The sequence below is a fragment of the Glycine soja genome, chromosome 13 (assembly GCF_004193775.1).
Source record: "Glycine soja cultivar W05 chromosome 13, ASM419377v2, whole genome shotgun sequence".
Taxonomy (NCBI): domain Eukaryota; kingdom Viridiplantae; phylum Streptophyta; class Magnoliopsida; order Fabales; family Fabaceae; genus Glycine; species Glycine soja.
In genome coordinates this window covers 28,982,499-29,004,616 of record NC_041014.1, presented here as the reverse complement: position 1 = coordinate 29,004,616, position 22,118 = coordinate 28,982,499, and the positions used below count along the sequence as shown (strand labels likewise).

Sequence of the window (22,118 nt, the reverse complement as noted above, 5' to 3'; positions counted from 1 at the left end):
AAACAACCTATTTCCACCCTAGTCATAAGCTTCGAAAATTCAAACAATTTTTATTTTCTTTAATTTGACAGCATAAGCAAAGTTAATTATACACTACTTTGCCTATATATATTGGGATTTGTATATCCTAGGAAAGGCATTAGTTTTCTTTCTTTTTTTTACCGATTGAATCTCGAGGCATGTTAGCAGTTTGTTGGTGAAGGAATTCCAGATGATTGTCGTCCGTGTGTAACTTTTAGGATACTCACTTATAAACACCATGACGCTCAAATAAGTATTAGGAAAATAATATATAATGGGACACCTGGAATGTTAATTACTACATCTATCTAGTGAGAGTGATATGAAATATAGGTATTATAAATAATATAATATGATAAAAAAAAAAAGGTATGATTGAAAAAATTGTGTTCAAAAGAAGTGTAAAAACTCAGAAAAAAAAAAGATCAATCATTGGTCTTACATTGTGGTCTGGGAGCAAAGCATGTGAAGTTGGTGAGAATTGATTACCTACTTCTCTTAGTCAAAGCATTAGCACGAGTAGGATGTTGAGGCCGAGGTGCTAGTTTATGATAATTATTGTTATTATTATTATACTAAAGATGCCATAAATTAAAGCTTTGGAGCAAGAATAGGACAACATAATAGTAAATTTTCGAAAAAGATGTTAGGATGCATGCATTCGCTGGTGTTTAAAACAGGAAAAATGCTAATTATCAGGAGAATTTCATGAAAGAAACTGCACCAAAACAGACATGGCACGTGTTATTTCAATGTTATGGCATAATAGAACCAATAAAAGTTGACATACTTAACAAATAATTGAATCTCTTAAATATATTAATTATTGTCTAAGTACTTCATTGTGTGTATAAAAACTATTAATTAAAAGAAACAGACACTTATTTTGATAATTAATTATTTCTACCCCTTTATAATAAGTACGTAGTTTCTATTCTGTTAATTTCTTAATGAAAAAAATCTTTCAAATAATATTTAATAAGAATAATATATGACCTCTGTCCTAGCTAGCATATATAGCCGTAAGAATTAATCTGCCAAAGGTGAATATTGTGTATGATGTCCCTCTTGTATGGTGGGAATAATGAAATCTTCCGGACCATATATTAATTCAAAGTAAAGAATATTAATGTAAAAGAGACCATTATTCTGCGTCTAATTAAACATCAAGTGACGTGCAACCTCCACCCACCAATGTTGGCAGTACATTCGCGCAATAGAAGATCAAACCTAAAGCAAAGAAATCGAATCGGAGAAAGATTACAACAACATATGTACGATAGCGTTGTAAGGGCAGTAAGGCTATGGAATTCCACGTTGTTCTTCCCTTGGCCTGGTGCAACATGCATGCAGAGTTTATTTAGTTTATTAAAAAGGCATAGCGTTGATTTAAGAATACCTATATAATAAATAATACATGTAATATTTTTTTACACAATTACTTATCATATATGTACAATAAATTTATAATAGTTAATTTAAATTCATTACATCCAATTATTTTTAGGTTGAGATAATTAAATTACAATTTTCTTGTTGAATAAGGGCCTGGGGTACGTGATAATTAAATCATTTCTACTGTTTACTTTCCCCTAAATGTTGAGACAAGTAATCATGATATTTTTCTAACCTCCCTCTTATTCTCGTAAATTCTCTACTTTCTTAAAGTTAAACTCATCTAGACATATTAAGGGGAAAAAAAACAAAAATATTATCTACTACTTAGAAGGATTATGGTATGTGCATGCTAGCATTATTCTCCTTTTGACATTCTCACATCGCTTTTCCATTATATAGTACCACTTCACTTATAGATTGAAATATGTAAATAAAGTGGAAGATTTGACAGCATACATACTGAAGTGCATTTAATTGTAAAGAGTAAGAAACAATCTTTATATATATATATATATATATATATATATATATATATATATATATATATATGAGTAGAACTGTATTATATGTTAATTAGCATTTACAAAATTCGCATTAACCTATATATGAATAGTTTAGTTCAAAGCATTTTGTATCCCTATAGTGCGCTGCCAAAGATCGAAGACTTTATTTATAAAACTTGATATTTTAATCTCAGTTAATGATGGAATACATCACTTAATTATTCACTTTCTTATATAATTATTAATTTTAAATAAAATTAGGATAAACTACTTCTTTGTTTTAATATATATATATATATATATATATTTTAATTATTTCTCATATTTAAAAGGCATTAAATTTTAATTTATTTAATTTTGTAATGTTGAATGAAAGAGATCGAATTAATAGAACGAAAAGTTAGTATAAAAAATATTTAATGATTCTTTTAATTCTCGTATAAAGCTTTAGATGACAACTATATTAAAACTGTTAATATTAGACAAAACTTAAGTTAATATTTCAGATATTTTTTTAGGTTTTTTAATTATAAAATGGAAATTTTTTATCTCTACAATTAACACTTGTATCTAATGTGGACTTTTTTTTATACATGATCAAATGAAAAGAAGGAAACAAATGCCAACAAAGAATATAGATAACAAAAAAAACAAAATTCTAAGAACATGCAAAAAGGTCATCCATAATATTTACCTGATGCATTAAGATGATGTCTACTGTTGGGGAAGTCCAGCAAATGAAGTCATACTCCTGAGAGACACTCTTCTTGACTAATCGATCTGCACAAAAATAATATTAAAAAACACTTAAAACTTTGCACATAAGTTTTAATGAAGAAGACTGCTTATAACATGTTTTTTAACACCTAATGCTTATTATTGTGATTTTCAATCAATTTTAGTTAATAATAAATTAAAAAGTATCTAACTAATAGTGTATTTGATTATGCTTGAACCTCACACCACACACACACACACAAAATCACAATTTCTTAGTATCAAAGAGTTGTTTCACTACTACCATGAAAAAATTAATCATTTTGACTAAAAGCACTGTCATACCAAAAATAGCATAATTAATTACAAATGTTGGATAAAACAAGCACAATATTTTTTTTTGTGTCTGTGAATGCACAATAATCATATTGAAGTAGGATGATTGAATATTTTGAAAAAAAAAATCTTAAGTATAATTTTTAGATATTTTTAATTTTTTTTTTAATCATAAAATGAAAGTTTTTATCTCAATAACATTTGTATTGAATATTGACATTTTCTTTTATATACATGATTGAAGGAGAAGAAAGAAACAATGATCAAAGAATACATAACAAAAAATAAAATTATGAGAATGCATGAAAATGACACTCATGACATTTGCTTAAAGCATTGGAGTGACGTTTGATGTCGGGGAAATCCATCAAACAAAGTCGGCAATGTATTTGGTTATGCTTGAAACTGATAACATGCATAAAAAAAACACATGATAATTTCATAGCAACAAAGAGATGCTTCATTACCATGTAAAACTCAATCGATTTGGCTACACGCACGTCATACCAAAAATAATATATCTAATTTCAAATTTTAAACAAAACTAGCATAATACATATTTTTTTTAATGCAAAATAATCATATTGCTTCTAAAAAATAATCATATTAAACTAGGATGATTAAATTCTTTGGATAAAAAACTTAAGTGTAATATTTTAGATATTTTTAATATTTTTTAATCATAATTTTTTTTAAATCACAATCATTAATATGCTTTTATTCAAATGTTCACCTTTTCTTTCATATACATGATTGAAAGAGAAGAAAAAAATAAGACTACAAAATACATTAAAAAAATGTGAGTATGGATGAAAAGGACACCCATGACATTTACTTGAAGCATTGAGATGATGTCCAATGGTGGAAAAGTCTAGCAAATGAAGTTGTGCTTCTCCGAACCACACTCTTCTTTACTGAAAAATCCACACCTAAATAGTTTTAGAAAACATTTAAAACTTTGCACGAGTTTAATGCTAAGAGTACTAGCAATCCATACTCTCTTACATACTTTCTATTACAATCAATTTTTATTATTGTGATTTTAGATAAATTTCAATTAATAATAATAAAAAATATCGTATGTATAAAAGAATGTGTTACTAGCATTTTTTTTGTTTAACAAATAAACTCCATTTTTTTTCTTTTCCGATTAGAATACACTTCTGGGCTTGAATCAAACATTCAATCATATAATGGTAGCAGCTCAACTAGAAATGTCTATTCAAAATTTTGGATGGACAATGTTTTCCACATTGAATATTCCATACATTGAATGTAACATTCCTTACAATATGATGACAATTAAAATTACGAATAGCAAAGTACTAGTGAAATTGGAAAGATGTCACTTCTTTGATTAAATTTTTTCCATTTTAAGAGAAGGTACATTTTAAACAATCATTTTCTTTTTTTGCTACAATGTAATAAAGACAAATAATGCTAGCAAACAAAATTTCCAGACATTTTTTATAATTAAGTAAAATCTAAATAGAATCTACAAATTAATTAATGTGAGTCTTTTGATCCATACCAAAATTGAACTCATAAGGAAGTATAAAGACAGAGTAATAGGGCCGTGTCTAGGTATTTAAGGCCTTAAGGTCAAACTTTTTATAGAAATTAAAAATAATATTAATTATCAATTTTTTAAATTAATTTTCTAGATTTCTAAGTTACAAAATTATTTATTTATTTTATAATCAAATTGTTCTAATATGTGCGCGTGTGTGCATGTTGCAATATATAGCCCTACACCTTCTACTTTCACTTTTAATTATTTATTTCTTTCACCAAATATTAAAAATTAAAACATAACACAATTATTTTATTATAATCTACACTTATACTCATTCTCAATGGGCCTAAGAGCCTGGATGACCTTGTTATCTACACACCCATGCAAAGTAGATAAATACCATATATAGCAAACATATGGACCTCTCAAATGAGTTTGATGATTTTGATTTGAAACAATTCTTTAATTCCAAATTTAATAACACAGTTGGGCCCAGTGGGTCTAATATAAACCATTTTATAGTCCAACACATGGACTTAGTAGTTTGACTGAATCCTGATCAGCTTTTGAATTAGGGACTAATCATAGCCTAAGTTGGATTAGGCCTTAGTTCGGGCTATAAAACAATGTATTGTTAAGTTTGAGTGCCTATGGAAGTGTCCTTCAAGCATGTCTTCACAGAGTGCAATTGTTAAGATGTCTTGCCAAAAAAAATATCTCCATGAGGCGGAGATTAATGCTCTTCATTCATTCGGTCTCCTAGTTTTGTTTTACCAATGTTGCATGCTGTTGTTTCAGCTTTAAATCTTTATGTTTAGTTTTGTTTTTCTCCTTTGGCTTTTGCCCTTTTAGGATAATTTTTTTTTACACATTTCATCCGTCACAATACTTTAATTATAGACTGAATTCAAGAATTCATTGTATTTTTTAAACTATAAAAATTCAATCACAAATTCAAATTAAAAGTATCTATTAAAAAAATGAGTAAACAATACATATACCAATGGTATAAAATATTTTTACACTATCAATGAATTAGAAATTGACATATATGTTTTTTTTTTACCAAATTGGCATGTAGGTTAATTTTTTTGTCTTTCATAGTAAGTATCTTAAAAATATATTTAACTTGATTTTTATTAGTTGACAACATAAAAATTATTATATTGAAAGTGATAGACATTAAACTCTTAAAAATTCTAGTAAGCATAAAAAAGGGGTTAAAATTACTTCTTCTAAGCTTTTTTTTCTTCTAATTAGTCAATGAAACATTAGTCAAGAGGACTTATGAAAAGACTTCACTAAGATTGAACTAATAATGACATATAGTTTGCAAAAATATGTAGATTTAAACCTTATTGTTATTGTTGTACCAAAAGATGGAGGCATGTGATGTGTTTTGAGATTTATAATCTTATTTTAAGAAAAATGAGTTTGAAAACATAAGATTTCCTGTAATAGAAATTTTGATTACAAATTCAAAAGAAAACATAATATGCGCATTTACTCATGATATACTTCTAAACTCGTATACCTAACGACTTAGTTGTCTGACATCTTTATAGGTATCACACCTAACATGAGTAGAAGGTCAGTTGAAAATCATGTTGAGATAATCTTGAGTTAAGCAAAAGTTACACAACCTTACAACAAGCACCTCCAAATTCACCTTTTGTTGAGCACAAGTGCAACACCAATATATGCTTATTATATCTTCACATTACAATTTTCCATTTGTGTGTGTGTTAGTCCATCTTAAAATTATTGACATATGTTGCTAGGATACCACTAAAGTCATTATCACCCTATCCAAGTCATCAAACTATCCCTTAGTTATTACCACTATCTTACTACTCCTCCATACTAGTTATTAGAATAAGTCTCGCACTCATAAGATAGCAGAACACCAGAACCTATATATACTTGATAGATGTATTTGAAATGAAGAATGTTAGCAAGACATTTTCTAACATACACTTTACACAGCTAAGAATTTATTATAAATTTCCTTCAATTTTTTTTATTATAAACTAAAATTACGAGACTTGTTAAATAATGAATAAAACTTACACAATTTTATGTTTTTAAGTACATTTCAAACAATAATAGAAAATAAAGAGTGTTAAAAATTATATTAATAACATTTATCTTCTTTACACATAAACCATCATGTGTCGTGCATGGCAATATAACGTGTTTGGTCCTTAGTTGCATCATGATTTACATCTGATACCCAAGTCTAGGGAGAAATAAAAAAGACTAACTTCTGATTTTTCACATTTTTATCCGCATTTAAGGGTAACAGAGAAAGTAAATCTTCTATCTTGTATCATAAAGAAGTAAATGAATGCAATTGAACAAGATTGAAGGATATTTTCAATCAATGAGGACAATATTTTTTATTAAATAATAATTAAGATTAAAACTTTTTATTTTCACATAATTACTTAAAAAATTTATGATTTAATTATTTGAATAATTCACATAACTAGAGTAAGCCAGTAAGTGACAGAGGCCTTCTGATTGTCATAATTCTCAAATTGCTTGTACATTTTTGCCCTAAATTTAAGTAGCTTCTCACCTTATTGGAAGTGATGATTACAAGTGGCCCTCTACTAGATCTTATGCATGATTGGGAAATATATCGTTCAGAAAAGCCAGGTCAGGGGTGCTCATGGATTAAATTAGGTCCAACATGACTAAATTCACTACTTAATCTGATCAATTTTTTAGAATTTCCAAAATACTCTTTAACGTTTCCGCGGAAGAACCTTCTTCCGCCGTTAATGTTATAACTGTGGAAGAACTTCCTCTGCAGGAAGCCACGGAAGAAGGTTATTCCACAGTAACATTAACTGCGGAGGAACCTTCTTCCGTGAGTTAATTTATTTTTTTGGTTTTTAAATTTTTGGATTATTTTGTATTTGCCTATGTTATTTTGTATTTTGTATTTTACTATTACAAAATTTAGTGCATATTTAATTCAAGTTATTATTATAAAATAAAAAATATTTATTTAATATATATTAAATTTTGTAATAGCAAAAAAATTTGTGAAAGTAAATATTTTTTATTTTTAAAAAAAATATACGGATTAAATATATTTTATTTAATCTGGGTTATTATTGCAAGATTTAATGTATACTTAATTTGGATTACTATTACAAAATTTAATGCATTAAATATTTTTGTAATAATAACCCAAATTAATGCATTAAATATTTTTTATTTAATTCGGGTTACTATTATAAAATTTAATGCATGAAATATTTTTTTAATAGTAACAAGAATTAAATATGCATTAAATATTTTTTATTTAATTCGGATTACTATTACAAAATTTAGTGCATATTTAATTCGGGTTATTATTACAAAATAAAAAATATTTATTTAATATATATTAAATTTGTAATAGTAAAAAAATTTGTGATAGTTAATATTTTTTATTTTTAAAAAAATATACAAATTAAACAATATATAGGTTATTAGCACAACGCTATAACCAATTGGAATAATGAGCCAATTAGATTATAAAATAAATAATGTTACTATACATATCACTACAATTTCTAATGTATATGTAAATTTAAATAATAAATTTTATGATAATTAATTTTGATATAAATCATACCAATTATTTAATTTGTATATATTTTTTTAAAATAAAAAATATTTATTATCACAATTTTTTTACCATTACAAAATTTAATATATATTAAATAAATATTTTTTATTTTATAACAGTAATTCGAATTAAATATTTTGTAATAGTAACTCAAATTAAATAAAAAATATGTAATGCATATTTAATTCGGATTACTATTACAAAAATATTTAATGCATTAAATTTTATAATAATAACCTGAATTAAATAAAATATATTTAATACATTCAATTTTGTAATAGTAATCCAAATTAAATATACATTAAATTTTATAATGATAACCCAAATTAAATAGAAAATATTTAATTCGTATATTTTTTTAAAAATAAAAAATATTTACTGTCACAAATTTTTTTACTACTACAAAATTTAATATATATTAAATAAATATTTTTTATTTTGTAATAATAACCCGAATTAAATATGCATTAAATTTTGTAATAGTAAAATACAAAATACAAAATAATCCAAAAATTTAAAAACCAAAAAAGTAAATTAACTCACGAAAGAAAGTTCTTTCGCAGTTGAAAGTAACAACAACGGAAGAACCTTCTTCCGTGCAATCTCTCGCGGAAGAAGTTCTTCCACAGGAATCCACGGAAGAACCTTCTTCCGCTGTTGTTATTTTCAACTGCAAAAAAACCTTCTTCCGTGACTTCCTGTAGAATAAGTTCTTTTGTAAGATGGCACGAAAGAAGATTCTTCCGCAGTTACGTTTTTTAAACAAGGACAGTTTTATCCATTCACATAATTGCTGGATGCACCAGCAATTTTGTTGAGTGCACCTAGTAACTCCCAATTTTTTTAAATTGAATTGGGTCGGATTTGTACAATTTTTTGACATGTTCGACTCAATCGTAAACAAATTAGATTAGTCAAGTCTCAATATTTAAAAAATATATTTTTATTTTGTAAAATTAAACTTTTTTAGAACAATAATTTATTGTCTATTCCTTTGTAAATATATAATGACTAACTACGATAAAATAAAACTATCAAGTTATGATAATATTTAACTAATAAAATTAATAATTTCAATATTAATGAGACTTTTATTTTATATAGAGATAAATTATAATATTAACATGAAAAAACACAAACAAAATCAAGATAAAAATAAAAAGCAACTTAAAAAAGAAAAATAATCATAAATAATTTAATTTAATAAATTATATAAACTAAAAATCAATATATTTTATATTTAATAATTAATTTTTATATAATAATAAACTTATTTATATGATGATTTGGATCGAGTTAAAAAAATTAAACTCATCACTCAACTTATACATGATCAAATCTTAATTGGATTGGATCAAATTTGACCAAACACATCAAAAACTCAATTCATGAGTCGGAATGGATCATAAGTCAACCTAGACCCATGAACACTCATAACCACTTTGGCACCTTAGTCTAGTTGAATTCTCCTTCCGTTCCATAGAATACCATTTTTTACTAATTAATTAAACAAACTTTCTAAATCAGAAAATTACTTTGAAATGCTGATCTAGACATAACTCTTCAATTAAAAAAGTCAACCTTTCACTGCTTTTTTAAACTAATGATCTACAAGCTGTTCACCTGCTGAGATTTTCTGCAGTGAAACTGCAAAAATGCCAAAGAAATGATCTTACACTTGGCTGAACCAAACTATAAAAACGACGAACTACCTCTGGCAATGGCATATAAAACATTTTGCTGTGCCTAAACGCTTCAAGCAACTAAAGTAATCAGTAAGCATCCCTCAGAAAATTCCAGTTCACAAAGTAAATCCAATTTGTTGTTTTCCACAAACTTCAAAAACACAAAAATTGAGCAGAGCCCATAAAAAACAAATATGTAATCAGAAAAAATTACTTACAATGGTATGATTAATGAAAAGAGCCATATCATATCCATTAAAATCAAAAGATAAACATAAGTACATGCTCACAACCTTCACACGGTACTAATGATTGATCTAATGCCACAAAACAAAAGTACTCTGTAATTGGATAATTAGCTTATCAACCCAAATTATCCCTCAGTCATATTGTGCAATCCAAGATGTAATAAAGCTCCAGTTCTATTAAGTATCTGTTGTTAAGTATGGTCCAGAAACGACAGAAGCATCTAGGGTGAATTTGTGAAATAAGACATGACAAACTGCTAAAACTTAAAAGCCATCCCATATAATATGACACCCTATATACCATTCAACATAATACAACATCATACATTTATAATACATTTTTCCTTATCTTATTCCATATTTAAAATTTTCCATAAACCTCATTTAGTAACACATTCAAATTACAAACGTCAAAGAAGAGCATATTACTATCCTTCCCCCGATGACAATGCATGCAATATATACGATCTGATCAAATACACAGCAAACAAAGCAAATATAATTAGGCACACCTATACGAATCCAGAAAATCTCAAGGACAAGAAAATCACAAATTCACCAATTTCCACTCACTTGAAAGGAAATAATGCCATATCACTCAGCTAGATTCATTAATGAAATGCAACATACTATACTCGTAGGTCAAAGATCTGAATCAAAACAAAAAGAAAACCGCAGCTATGTTAATTAAGGTGAAACCAGCTTTATTACACTTTAAATATAATATAAAGAGCCGCAAGAACAGTAACAAATCACCACAAGCAGCAAGGAAAACAACACCGATGCATCATTCGTATTCAACACCAAGTCAAACTATATACATAGACATATATCTATATACTGTAATAACATTAGAGCGAATCCGAATCCGAATCGAAATACCCTTCGAATTTCAAACCTCAAGACAACACCGGTAGTAGTGAGAGTTCAATAATCCACTCGGTAATCGCTGTAATCGTCGCGCGCAGCAGCAGCGACGTCGTTCTCGACCCTCTCGGCGATCTTGTCCTCTTCGTAGTTAAGGCCCTCGTCGAGAGCAAGCCCGCCGAGAGCCCCAGCAACAGCGCCAATGGCGAGGCCAGCGCCGAGGCCCATTTTGGGAGGCTTGGGCATGGGGTCATAAGTGGAGGAGTAATCAAGCGGAGCAGAAGGCCCACTGGGCCCAGCGTAACGGTCGAAGAAGGGTCTAGGAGGGGGAGGGGGAGGAGCGCCAGAATAGTAAGCGGGGTAGTAATTAGAATAGGAGTCAGTGTAAGAGGTGTATGATGTGTAAGGAGAGGCTGGTGGAGAAGGGGAATGGGAAGGGGTGTATCCTCTGTAGCAGACGAAATTAGGGTTAGGGTTAGTGTTGAGGGAGGCGTAATCGAATTGGGGGCGGCCGAGGAGGCCGAGTTTGAGGTGGATCTTGCCGTGAGGGCGGCCGGAGGGGCGGGAGAGGGGGAACTTGCGGAGGCGAGTTGAGTCGTGGAGGTCTTTGAGGGGGAGGCGGAGGGTGGCGACGAGGGGTTTGGGGGTGTCGGAGGGTTTGGAGTGGAAGATCTCGAGCGTGAGGAAGGAGTCGTGGAGGGGGAGAGGGAGAGGGAGGGCGAAACGCTCGTTCCAGACGGGGGAGGTGTTGCCGGAGTCGTCGGATTTCGTGGCCAGGCGCCGCTCGGGGTCCACCCAGAAAACCACATAGGGTTTCAGATCGCCGTTCTTCCAGTTCACGTTCTTCAGGTGCTTCGCCGACACGATTGTTAGGTCCAGATCCACGGATTTCGAAGGAGGGGGACGAGATGACGCCATCTTGCTTCTTCTCTTCTTCTCTTCTTCTCTGTGTGTGCTTGTAACTTTCAGTACGCTCAGAAATGGAGCAGATGAGGATTTTGATTAATTCTTTTACTTTCCATCAATGTTATATTATCCACTTGGTTCTTACCTAACATCAATAAATCCATTTATTATAAATGTTTAGAATTAAAATTGCCCATTATCAATGGATAACAGATTAATTATTATTTTGGTATTCAAATTTAATTTTTAAGTTAAAAAATTTAATCAGATTCTTTAATGTTTCAGAAAGGATTTAATTAGATTTTTTTAATTAAATCCTTTACTTTTTAAAATAGATTTAATTTGATCTGTTTTTTTTTCATTTGCTACAGAATTTTTTTTAAAAAAAAAGCAAGACCAAAATTGGTACGGAATCATACTGAATCCATTTTAAAAAAAAACAATTGAAATTTCTAAAAATAAAAAAATCTAATTAAAATATTTTAAAAAATTAGAGAACATGATTGTACATCTTAATAATAACCTGATCAAATTAAATTTAAAAATAAATTATATGAACAAAATAATAATTAAACCATTTTTCCTTTCCTCGTATTCTTCGATCCGTCCAAATATATAACAACAAATGAAAAATCCTACATTTCTTTTTGACTAATTATTTGGATTTTTTAATGTTAACTAGTATTTTACATGGTTTATCATCGAGTAAATCATTAATTTAATCCTTCCCATCTATATTAGTTGGTAAATGAAAGAAAAATGCAAAAATGTATGTGAAATTGTATTTTGTCAATCATTGATAGTTCAAAAATAAATATTTAATTGACATTGTGAATGAAACTAAGGTGATATATTAAGTAAGCGATATTTATGTTGATCTGTCTAGTGGTGTCTCCTAAGGATAATTTTGACAAAAGAATACAAATTATTAATAAATTTAATATTATTAATTAATTTTTTAATAAATATGAATTAATTAAAAAATAGTATATTGTATTTTTTGCACGAGTTGCTTATCTAGTTTGTTATAATACTTAATGGTGATAAAATTTTCTTTTAAGCACAATAATTTTTTTAATTAATTAACTAATTATTTAATGTATGAATGTTGTATAGGATGAGATGACATATAAAATATATTATTTTGAAATTGAATTCCATTTTGTATTATGTTAATTTTTTATTTTTAAAAATAAAGTTTAAAAAATCCAAGTATTGAGGAGTAGGTAAAGTACTTTTTCTTTTCTTAAATGTGAAAGTGAGAAAAATGGCTCAATTAGATCAGCCTCAAGTAATTGGGAATGATGAACCAAAAGTTGTTATTAATTACTTGCCTAATATATGAGATTTCTTAGGCCTATACATGTATGGCAAGTGAGTGCAACTATATTTTTACCTTAAATGTAGGCTCATTCACATAAAATAATTCTATAATATTATATAGAATCATATATAAATCAATAAAAATTTCCAATAAAAATACTCCTTTCATTCATATACATAAAGATTTTTATTTCAATTTTATTTATTTATTTTTATAAGACTCTTTTTTGAGTCATCTTTTTATTAATTATTTTTTATCCTATATTCTTTATTATTTTATAAAAAATTAAAGATAAATACATTATTTTTTTGAAAGAAATATATTATTTCTCGTATAATAATTAAATAAAAAAACTAATACATATTAATTAATTAGATGTGAAATTAATTAAGTGAAAAGAGAGAAATTATGAGTTTCAAGGGTAATTTTGACAAAAAAAAATACATATTATTAAAAAATTTAATACTATTAATTATATTAACCAATTTTAATAAAAAAACTCTTTATATAATAACAAAAAATATTAAGAATGTATTTATAATTTTAATAAAAAGAAATTACCATAAAACTAATAAAAAAATGCCTCGTGAATTGCACGGGTTGGACTATACTATAGACTATAGTCATGGTGCACATCCCAAAAAGAGGTAGTAGCATCTCCATCGAGCCTTACAAGTTAAGCAGAGTCAAGGGTAGAATGGTCTTTAAATATTTTCATAATTTTGACATTTTCTTTTCCCAAACGTAACAACCAAAGTGAAGCCACCTTGTTGTGCTGAGTCGTGTCGTGGGGGTACAGTACATCGCAGCATTCACTCTCATTGATTGAACTAAATCCAAGATCATATTTTTATTTTCAATTCCCAACCGCCATTACTACAACATAGACTAGTGCATAGTGCATAATAGGCAGTGCGGTGCATTCCCTTGTTTACCATGCTTTCCTGAGAGAGAACACTAAAACCCCTCAAATCCTCAATACAAATAGATTTTCATTCCTCCGAGGGAAAAATAAATGTCGGACGCTTTGATCAATGGATTGGCCGGAGCTGGAGGAGGGATCATTGCTCAGCTCATCACTTACCCACTTCAAACTGTACGAATATGGTTTCAAAAATTGTTTCTTTTTGCCTTTTCTCTGAAAAATTTTCAACTGGGTCTTCGTTTAAGGTACCTGAGATTTAATTTTTCTGACGTGATCTACAGGTAAATACTCGTCAACAAACCGAGCGTGATCCGAAGAAAGACACGAGGAGTCAAGGGACCCTTGAACGAATGTGCCAGGTTTCTGTTTTTTAAACGAGGATTATTACATGATTGTTTTAGCTGAATTTAATTGTAATTGTTCGTTTGTTTGTTCTGGTTATCAAAAAAGAGAGAAAGTGGTTGGTGATTGTGTTTATGGGAAAATGTTGTAGGTTGTAAAAGAAGAGGGGTGGGAACGGTTGTATGGAGGCTTGATGCCATCGGTAGTGGGTACAGCTGCGTCTCAGGTGAGCTCATTTTAGCACGTGTTTTGTGATCTTGGTTTTTTTTTTTTTTTGTTTGTAGCTGACACTCCTTGTTCATTTTATTATTAAACATCCTGTCGTGATTGCTTTATTTCTTGATGTGTTTCATTTGATTGTTGAATTAGTAGGAAAACTAAAATGTTGGAATGCTAGATTTGTTTTGTGGATGTCATAGTCTACACATGTTTTTAGCCCCATCCCACCCCCCAACACCAGCATGTTTTACACGGTTTAGGAAACTGTCATTGACCGTGATTTTGGCCACGACATCAAGATTTTTGGGCACTCTACGATCACAACTGTGGCCATATCAGCCACATTTGCCGCAATTCCCGTAATGTCAAGGATTGAGACAAAACTGTGACTGTGACTACAATTTAAAACCTTGATGATTAATAGCAAGCAAAGAAAGTGGAAAGCAGTTTAACTGGTTTATGTATTAACTGTTTTTCTGGATGAAATATAACAGAAGTTTGACATGACGAACTGTGTTTGAAACATTGATATAATGGGAAGCCAACAAGGGAGTTTTCTGTAGATTCAGAGGATTAATACTTGTGTAGTTGTTATTCTCCAGACTTGCTCCCCATATTATTGACAAGAAGAGTGCTAGCAACACACTCATGTACACTCTCTCCTATTGGTTAAAATTTATGGAAAACTACAAAATCAAGACAGATTCATTAAATAAAATGTGGGACTTACAAACTTTTGTAATTTCCAATATATTCAACCAATATGAAAGAGTGTGTTGTTAGCATTTTTCTATTGTCAAAGAATCAGTTTAATTGTATAGAGGCTTCATAGTATAGACAAGGAAAAACTAATTACTTCTTCAACTATCTGATATAATTATTGGCTAATAGACTCCATGCATGCTTGTTTTAGATTTTGGTACAATTGACTTTGATAGAATTAATTTTAAACCGTTGAAAGTGATTGAGATGTGTGTCCAAATTAATCTCAGCCATAAATTTTACCTTGAAACATGAGCCACTGCATGGGAAATTGATTATTGTTGTAAACCAAATGGGCCCATTGATGTTGATGGTTGGTAGTGTAGCTTGTTATCTTTGAAAATGAATGGAAGTTTTTGTCTAGCCTTGATTCTTGCATGATATACTCTATGGTAACCTGTTTGTTCAATGTTCTGACAGGTTTCAATGTTTTAATATCTCAGTTTTATGGCACAGGGTGTTTACTATTATCTCTATCAAATATTCAGGAACAAAGCTGAAGCAGCTGCACTACAACAAAAGAAAATGGGCGTCGGCGATGGATCAGTTGGGATGCTCTCCTCACTTGTTGTTGCTGTTTTATCTGGGTAGTTTACTTTGTCTTAGTGTACATGCCCATGTGCTTCTAGTCTGTTATTGCCCCAGAAAATATAAGTTGTTGAATAGAAATTTTTCCTACAGCTACGACATTTATTTTGCCATATTAACATCATACCTGTGGTTGTAAAGGTTCTATTTCTATATTTCTCAAATTTGGCTTCGTAAAAGAACTGCTGAATTGACCTTCCTATTATAAAAGCATAGGCTGTTAACTGCCAATCGTGTTGGTAGAAACTACCGATTATGTTATGTCTTAATATCTCAGTACTCATGTATAGTGGTATGATTCAAATTGCTTGTTAAATCTTCTTGTAGGTCTGTTAACGTGCTGTTGACAAATCCCATATGGGTAGTTGCTACGCGTATGCAGGTAATTTGGCTAGTTGTTATTCATGTCTTGTTTTTTTTTTTTTTTTATTGGCTGTTATTCATCTCCTGTGCCTCTCTTTGTTTCTACTTTCCTTCTTCTCACCACTTATCCTAACCCTTGTTTGTCTTGTTTCTTGTATAATACTAAACATTATAGCGAGAATAATTAATACAAATTAACTTCTGGGAAAACTTCTGTTTCTCCTGATTTGGTTTTTGTGTCTGATTATTTAGAATAAAGAAATTATTAAGACTATTACTGAGCATTTTTATTTCCTTTCCTATAAGCTCAAGTATTTTCAAAAGTATTTCAACTTTGTGAGTTGATAAACATGGAAGGGGAAGTGATGATGGCTTTGAATGCTTGTTTGGATTTCACAAAGTTTTCAGCTTTCATGGATTTGGGAACTGTTTGGGACCTGTGTATTAGGCAAAAACTTATTTTGCTGGTTTAAGTTGTTTCAGTATAGAATATATGATGCATGGTCTGCTATTGATTTTGTTTTACTATTTGTGTTTCTTAAAGTTATCAAAATTGTGTTCTCTTATAGTTTAGAATAATATAAATGATACACAAAATCTGTCTGCCTGTCTCTCCTATGCTTTTCTCCTGCCTGACTCAGCTAGTAAGTCTTAGATGCTGATTTTGCTATTATGTAAAAAATACTATTTTCTGTGCAGACACATAGAAAAGAGTTGAACAGAACTCCAGCTGATCAGGGTTTGTTAGTTTCCACTGAGCAGCCAATTCTTTCTGCAGTTGAGCATCTTCCTTATGGAACTAGTCAGGTGGTAAGTAAAGTCTATATTGGAATCTCAAATAATTTAGAGAAGTTACACTAGCTTGGCTATTCTGAATTTCTGATATGATAAAATGTTTGGAAAACTGATCTTATGGTCTTGATTAGTATACTGGGTTTTTGTATTCCAGTTAGAATAGATTGTCTGAGAACATTCCTACTAATTGATTTATGATTATCACGATTTTTCCTCTTCTATAATATACTAGTCCTGATGATGCTTACTTTTCAAACCCTCCAGTATCCTTTTGTTTGTGTAATATTTGAATATAATTTTACAGATTCAAGAAATCTACAGTGAAGCTGGAATTTTGGGTTTCTGGAAAGGTGTATTACCAACATTAATCATGGTATGTTGGAAGTGAATCTTTTTCATGCTGAGGGAGTATTACTAATTGGTTGTTCCTTAACTCAGGTAAGCAATCCTTCCATACAGTTCATGCTGTATGAAGCCATGTTGGTGAAGTTAAGAAAAAGACGTGCTTGGAGTAAGAAGGGTAGCAATGGGGTAACTGCTTTAGAGGTATTACGTCATTGTGCTAATCTGCATAAAATCTCTTTTGACTGATGTCCTATTTATATATTTTATCTGATATCGCCTTTAATTGTTGACTACATTTTCCTATTAATATTTCCTTATGATGCTAGATATTTCTTATTGGAGCTTTAGCTAAGCTTGGAGCTACTGTTGTAACCTATCCGATCCTAGTTGTGAAGGTATATCATACTAGTTTAATCTCCTGATTGTGAAGATATCATATAGTGTGTTTGGTTATAAGTTGAAAACTTGAAATGAACTAAACTTACGTTCAGCATGAATGACGGAGATATTTGCTTCTCCATTTTATACTCTGGAATTTGTGAACTTTAGTTTGCATATTTGGAAACAGATATCCAGGCATGCTTATATTAGCTTTCTTAAGATGTAGGTTTTATTTGGCTAAATGGGGGACCAGTCTAATAAGAATAAAAATAATAATATACTGCAGAGCTGGAGAAAAACAGTAAAAACTACCATTAAAAATGTACATTTCTTAAAAACACAAATGCATTGCTTACATTACATGTGAAAGATAAAGAAGAAAAATTCTGAGCTGGTCACTGCCTATTTTATATTATGCTGTACAAGAAAACAAAAAAGAGCAAGGATCAATTTGAAGATTTGAAAAGAAATTTGGGATCACAAAATGCTGTAATATAACATATATTTGACTTTGGTATTTTTCTAGGACCTTGGGGGCAATATGGTATTCTACCAGTTAGAATCTTTTAAGCCAAGAGCAATGAATGCTAGTTTGTCAGCTCTGAAGAGTGCAGGAGTGGAATAACTTGGAGACCTGATTCTATATTCGTTTGTTGCATTATATGAAACTTTAAATGCAGAATCATTTATGTTTGTGATTTGCATATCTAGTGATGATGAACTTCAGATGGTTTAATATGTTTGACATTGTAATAATCTGTCACCAATAATTTTTAAATTTAATTTAGATATTAGACTATTTTATCATTCACATTATTCTATTCACTAGTTTTAGATATGGTAGATGATTTATTCATAATGAATGTCTTATTTAAAAATTTATTATGTTGGCATGTCGTTTATCTGTGTCACATTGATGTCCATTATTCAGTAAATGCAATGAATGGGAAGGACTGAGAAAATTATCTTTGTCAAAAATGCTTTTCTCAATTTCTTACTTGTTATGTTGTTCGCACAGGCAAGGCTCCAAGCTAGACAGGACAAAACTGGAGACAAGAGGCACCATTACAAAGGTTCAAGTTATGATGCTATTTTGTTATACCTTGTTTATCAAGAGAGGTTATGAGCACTTCATTGCTGAAGTTTACACGTTATTGTTAATATTTCCCTTGTTCACCCTGGTGATAAATGCATATGCTGCTTTCTCTCGCATGCATGCATGCACATGCACAAATATCCATTCTGATACCAGTTAATTGAAAACTAAGTTGAAGTTTTATAAATTTTACTCTATTCTCCCTTTCCTCTCTAAAGTTGAATAATTTTCTTTAAATTCAGGTACATGGGATGCTATTATAAAAATGATCCGTTATGAAGGGTTTAATGGGTTTTACAATGGTATGGGCACAAAAATTGTACAAAGTGTGCTGGCTGCTGCTGTTTTGTTCATGATGAAGGAAGAACTAGTTAGGGGGGTTCGTTTCTTGCTTGCCAATGATGCTGTAAAGCCAAAGCATCCGTGATTGAAGAGGCCACACTAGCTTGATCAAGATTTCATGATGTACCATCTTGAGGTAGCAAATTAGTTCAAATGGTAGGGGAATTAGAGTGATTCAAACAAAATATTAAGATATATGGCTGTAACTGTATCTTTGATTATTTTCATCAGGTTAGTTTCCATAGAGGAAATTCATGCCAAAAATTACATGCTGGATTCATTGGTTCGTTTCATGAACAAAACAAGGTTGTAGATTTTGAGTATGCTGCTGAAACAAATATTCTTTTTTACGAATGAATATCACTATCTGATTTCATTGGTAGCTAAAGATTTAGATCAAAATTTAAATTCATGAATATCACTATCATGTTGCTTAATCCATTTTCCAGGTACTGAATGAAAATTCCCACCTTTCCATCTTTAAGGCCCAGATAATTCCCACCCATAGAGTGTTGCTAGGTGCACCCAGCATTATTGCTGGTGCACCCAGCATTCTTTGAAAATGGCAAAACTGCTCCTACTAATTTCTTCCCTTACGGATCAACTTGATCCGTAAGTCTTAAAAATCAACTTACGAATCAACTTGATCCGTAAAAGACTTACAGATCAACTTGATCTGTAAGTCTTAAAAATTAATTTACGGATTAACTTGATCCATAAGGGGTATTTCTGTCTTTTCATGGTTAGTGCTCGGTGCTCCAGCAATAATGCTGGGTGCACCTAGCAGCACTCCCACCCATATTGTACATAGGCCCATAGAAGGAGTTATGTGGACCCATTTTATAAACTGAGAAAGATCAAGGGTGTTAGAATTGATTTTCTTTTTTTTTTACTGCTTCTTCTGAAAGTATTTTATTTCTTAAACAAAAAAAGAAAAACATCGCCAAAGATACAGGGTCTGTCCTTTGCCATCCTGTTTAAGCAAAATGTGAAATGGAATTAGTGAATATAATTTTTTGTTTATATATTGTCTTTGTTTTCCCATGAAAAATGTAGGGAACAATGGTTCTAGTCCGAGTAAGATGACCTCCGGTTTGTGGTCTGTAAAACAAAAAAACTGTTTGACTTTACAATTTGATTGCTAACCTATTAATTCTTAAAAATACAAAAACTCCTATCTCATGCTTAGGCATAATAAATATTAGATTTATTTACTATTATGTTGCTACACTTTAGTGCTTGTATAGTTTTGGTTCTCCATGATTTTGCTTGATTTAACTTTTTTATATGGTTGCACTGTTAAATTCCCATTCAATTATTAATCGTTGATGTTGACATGGATCCAGATCAACAATATGGTTGACACTATCGGTAAATGTTGAATTTCACTTTTGGTTTCTCCTTGCCTTTTTTTAATGGTTTATCTTTGTCTTTGAATTCTAAAATGGTACCATTGACGTTGATTTAAAAGAATTAATAAAATTATTACAATCTTTATTTGAAGAATCTTTTATGATTTGGGGATTGTAAAATCAAATCCTAATACTTCAAATTTGAATCCTTATTTCTTAACACGAAAATTTCTAATTTAATCTCATTTACATAAAACTTTTAAATTAAACATCTCACATTTTTATTATTTTTATTGGGATGCATTTTTTTATTCCTCTTAAATATTATTATGGGAAATGCATTCTCTTCCTTCCCCTTCACTCCTAGAAATTGCATTTATCTGAACCTTAAAAAATACTAACCAACACCCTTAATCCCCAACAACATTGCTTAAGTAGTGTGACATGTTCCTTCGCATCTTTAAACAAATGCCAAAATTGAAAGTGAGAAGTTAAGGTCTTTATGGCAATACTCAAATATTGGGACAAGCTGGATTCGAGGGATAGACATAGATTTTCTTGGCTGCTGGTGATGAGGAGTTGTGGGTGATAATGATTGATGGTTATGGTTTTTTATTGTGGTTGACTAGAGGAGTTCTTGAATGACAACCTCCGTGGTTGGTGACAAGTTAATAATTGGGTTGTTACTTCCTGCACCTTTAAGTTGCTTCCTGTATCTTTTCTGGAATGTTTTTTTACCTTCTGAATCGGTTATTGGTTATTCTGAAAGCCAAAAAAGAGGTGCAAGAAGAAACTTGAAGGTACAGGAAACAACAGTCTAATATTTGTTTGCGGAGCTAGTAGGAGTTTCAATTTGAGCCCAATCTCATGGATTGATCCAGTTAATTTAATGTACGATTGAATTGGGTTGTGAAATTTTAAGTTTGAGCTTGTTTTTACCTGAATTTTTTATAATTAGTAAATTTAATGTCAGATTTGCTATTTATTTATTTTTTATAATTAGTAAATTTATAATTGATAAATTTAATACTATATGCGTTGTTAATGTCTATTTTAAGGTTAACATTCTTTGTATTTTGGCTTTTGTTTATAATTTCTAATACTTGTTTAATTTTACTATTGACACGCTCTATTTTATTTTTGTTATTTCATATTATTTTCTATTAGATAAAATAGACTATGCACGGGGAGTGTTTCTGTCTCCTTCAAAGTTGATGTTCCCAAATAAAATATAACTTTCTAATATATAATTTATCTCTCTAATTAATTACTCATTTACTATTTTATATACTATTCTCATTAAATATTGATTAAGGATAATTTAAAAAAATATTTAATGCAAAATTAATTCTGTAAAATTATATATATTTTGGAACAATTTTCCCCCTCTAAATATCATATAATCTATATAACGGAGGAAGGAGGAAGTTGTATATTGGAACAAAAGAATATATAGCATACA

At 30.1% G+C, this 22,118-nt stretch overlaps 2 protein-coding genes across 3 annotated transcripts; one reads left to right on the top strand and one right to left on the bottom strand.

Moving 5' to 3' along the window:
- Positions 1–10,704: 10,704 nt before the first annotated feature.
- On the bottom strand, positions 10,705–11,940 carry LOC114382290 (formin-like protein 20). The gene has a single exon (XM_028341599.1). It carries the CDS (start codon positions 11,832–11,834, stop codon positions 10,977–10,979), a length of 858 nt encoding a protein of 285 aa, XP_028197400.1. The 5' UTR covers positions 11,835–11,940; the 3' UTR covers positions 10,705–10,976.
- A 1,939-nt stretch (positions 11,941–13,879) lies between these two features.
- Positions 13,880–19,692, top strand: LOC114380984 (peroxisomal nicotinamide adenine dinucleotide carrier-like). Of its 2 annotated transcripts, XR_003659908.1 has the most exons (12): positions 13,880–14,242; positions 14,353–14,430; positions 14,565–14,639; positions 15,851–15,981; positions 16,310–16,364; positions 17,045–17,155; positions 17,445–17,513; positions 17,579–17,686; positions 17,812–17,880; positions 18,885–18,939; positions 19,205–19,440; positions 19,536–19,692. XR_003659908.1 is itself a non-coding variant. In XM_028340143.1 (11 exons), exons 1-11 carry the CDS (start codon positions 14,162–14,164, stop codon positions 19,387–19,389), a joined length of 1,017 nt encoding a protein of 338 aa, XP_028195944.1. In that variant the 5' UTR covers positions 13,880–14,161; the 3' UTR covers positions 19,390–19,692. The 2 variants fall into 2 exon arrangements, 1 of the variants encoding a protein (XP_028195944.1); XM_028340143.1 differs by having other exon boundaries at positions 19,205–19,692.
- The last annotated feature ends 2,426 nt before the right edge of the window (positions 19,693–22,118 follow it).

Coding starts and splice junctions, on each gene's coding strand:
- LOC114382290 (XM_028341599.1), bottom strand. CDS start 11,834: ATGGCGTCATCTCGTCCCCCTCCTTCGAAATCCGTGGATCTGGACCTA.
- LOC114380984 (XM_028340143.1), top strand. CDS start 14,162: ATGTCGGACGCTTTGATCAATGGATTGGCCGGAGCTGGAGGAGGGATC. Junction 17,881..18,884: donor ATCCGATCCTAGTTGTGAAG/GTATATCATACT, acceptor TTGTTCGCACAG/GCAAGGCTCCAAGCTAGACA. Junction 18,940..19,204: donor CAAGAGGCACCATTACAAAG/GTTCAAGTTATG, acceptor CTTTAAATTCAG/GTACATGGGATGCTATTATA.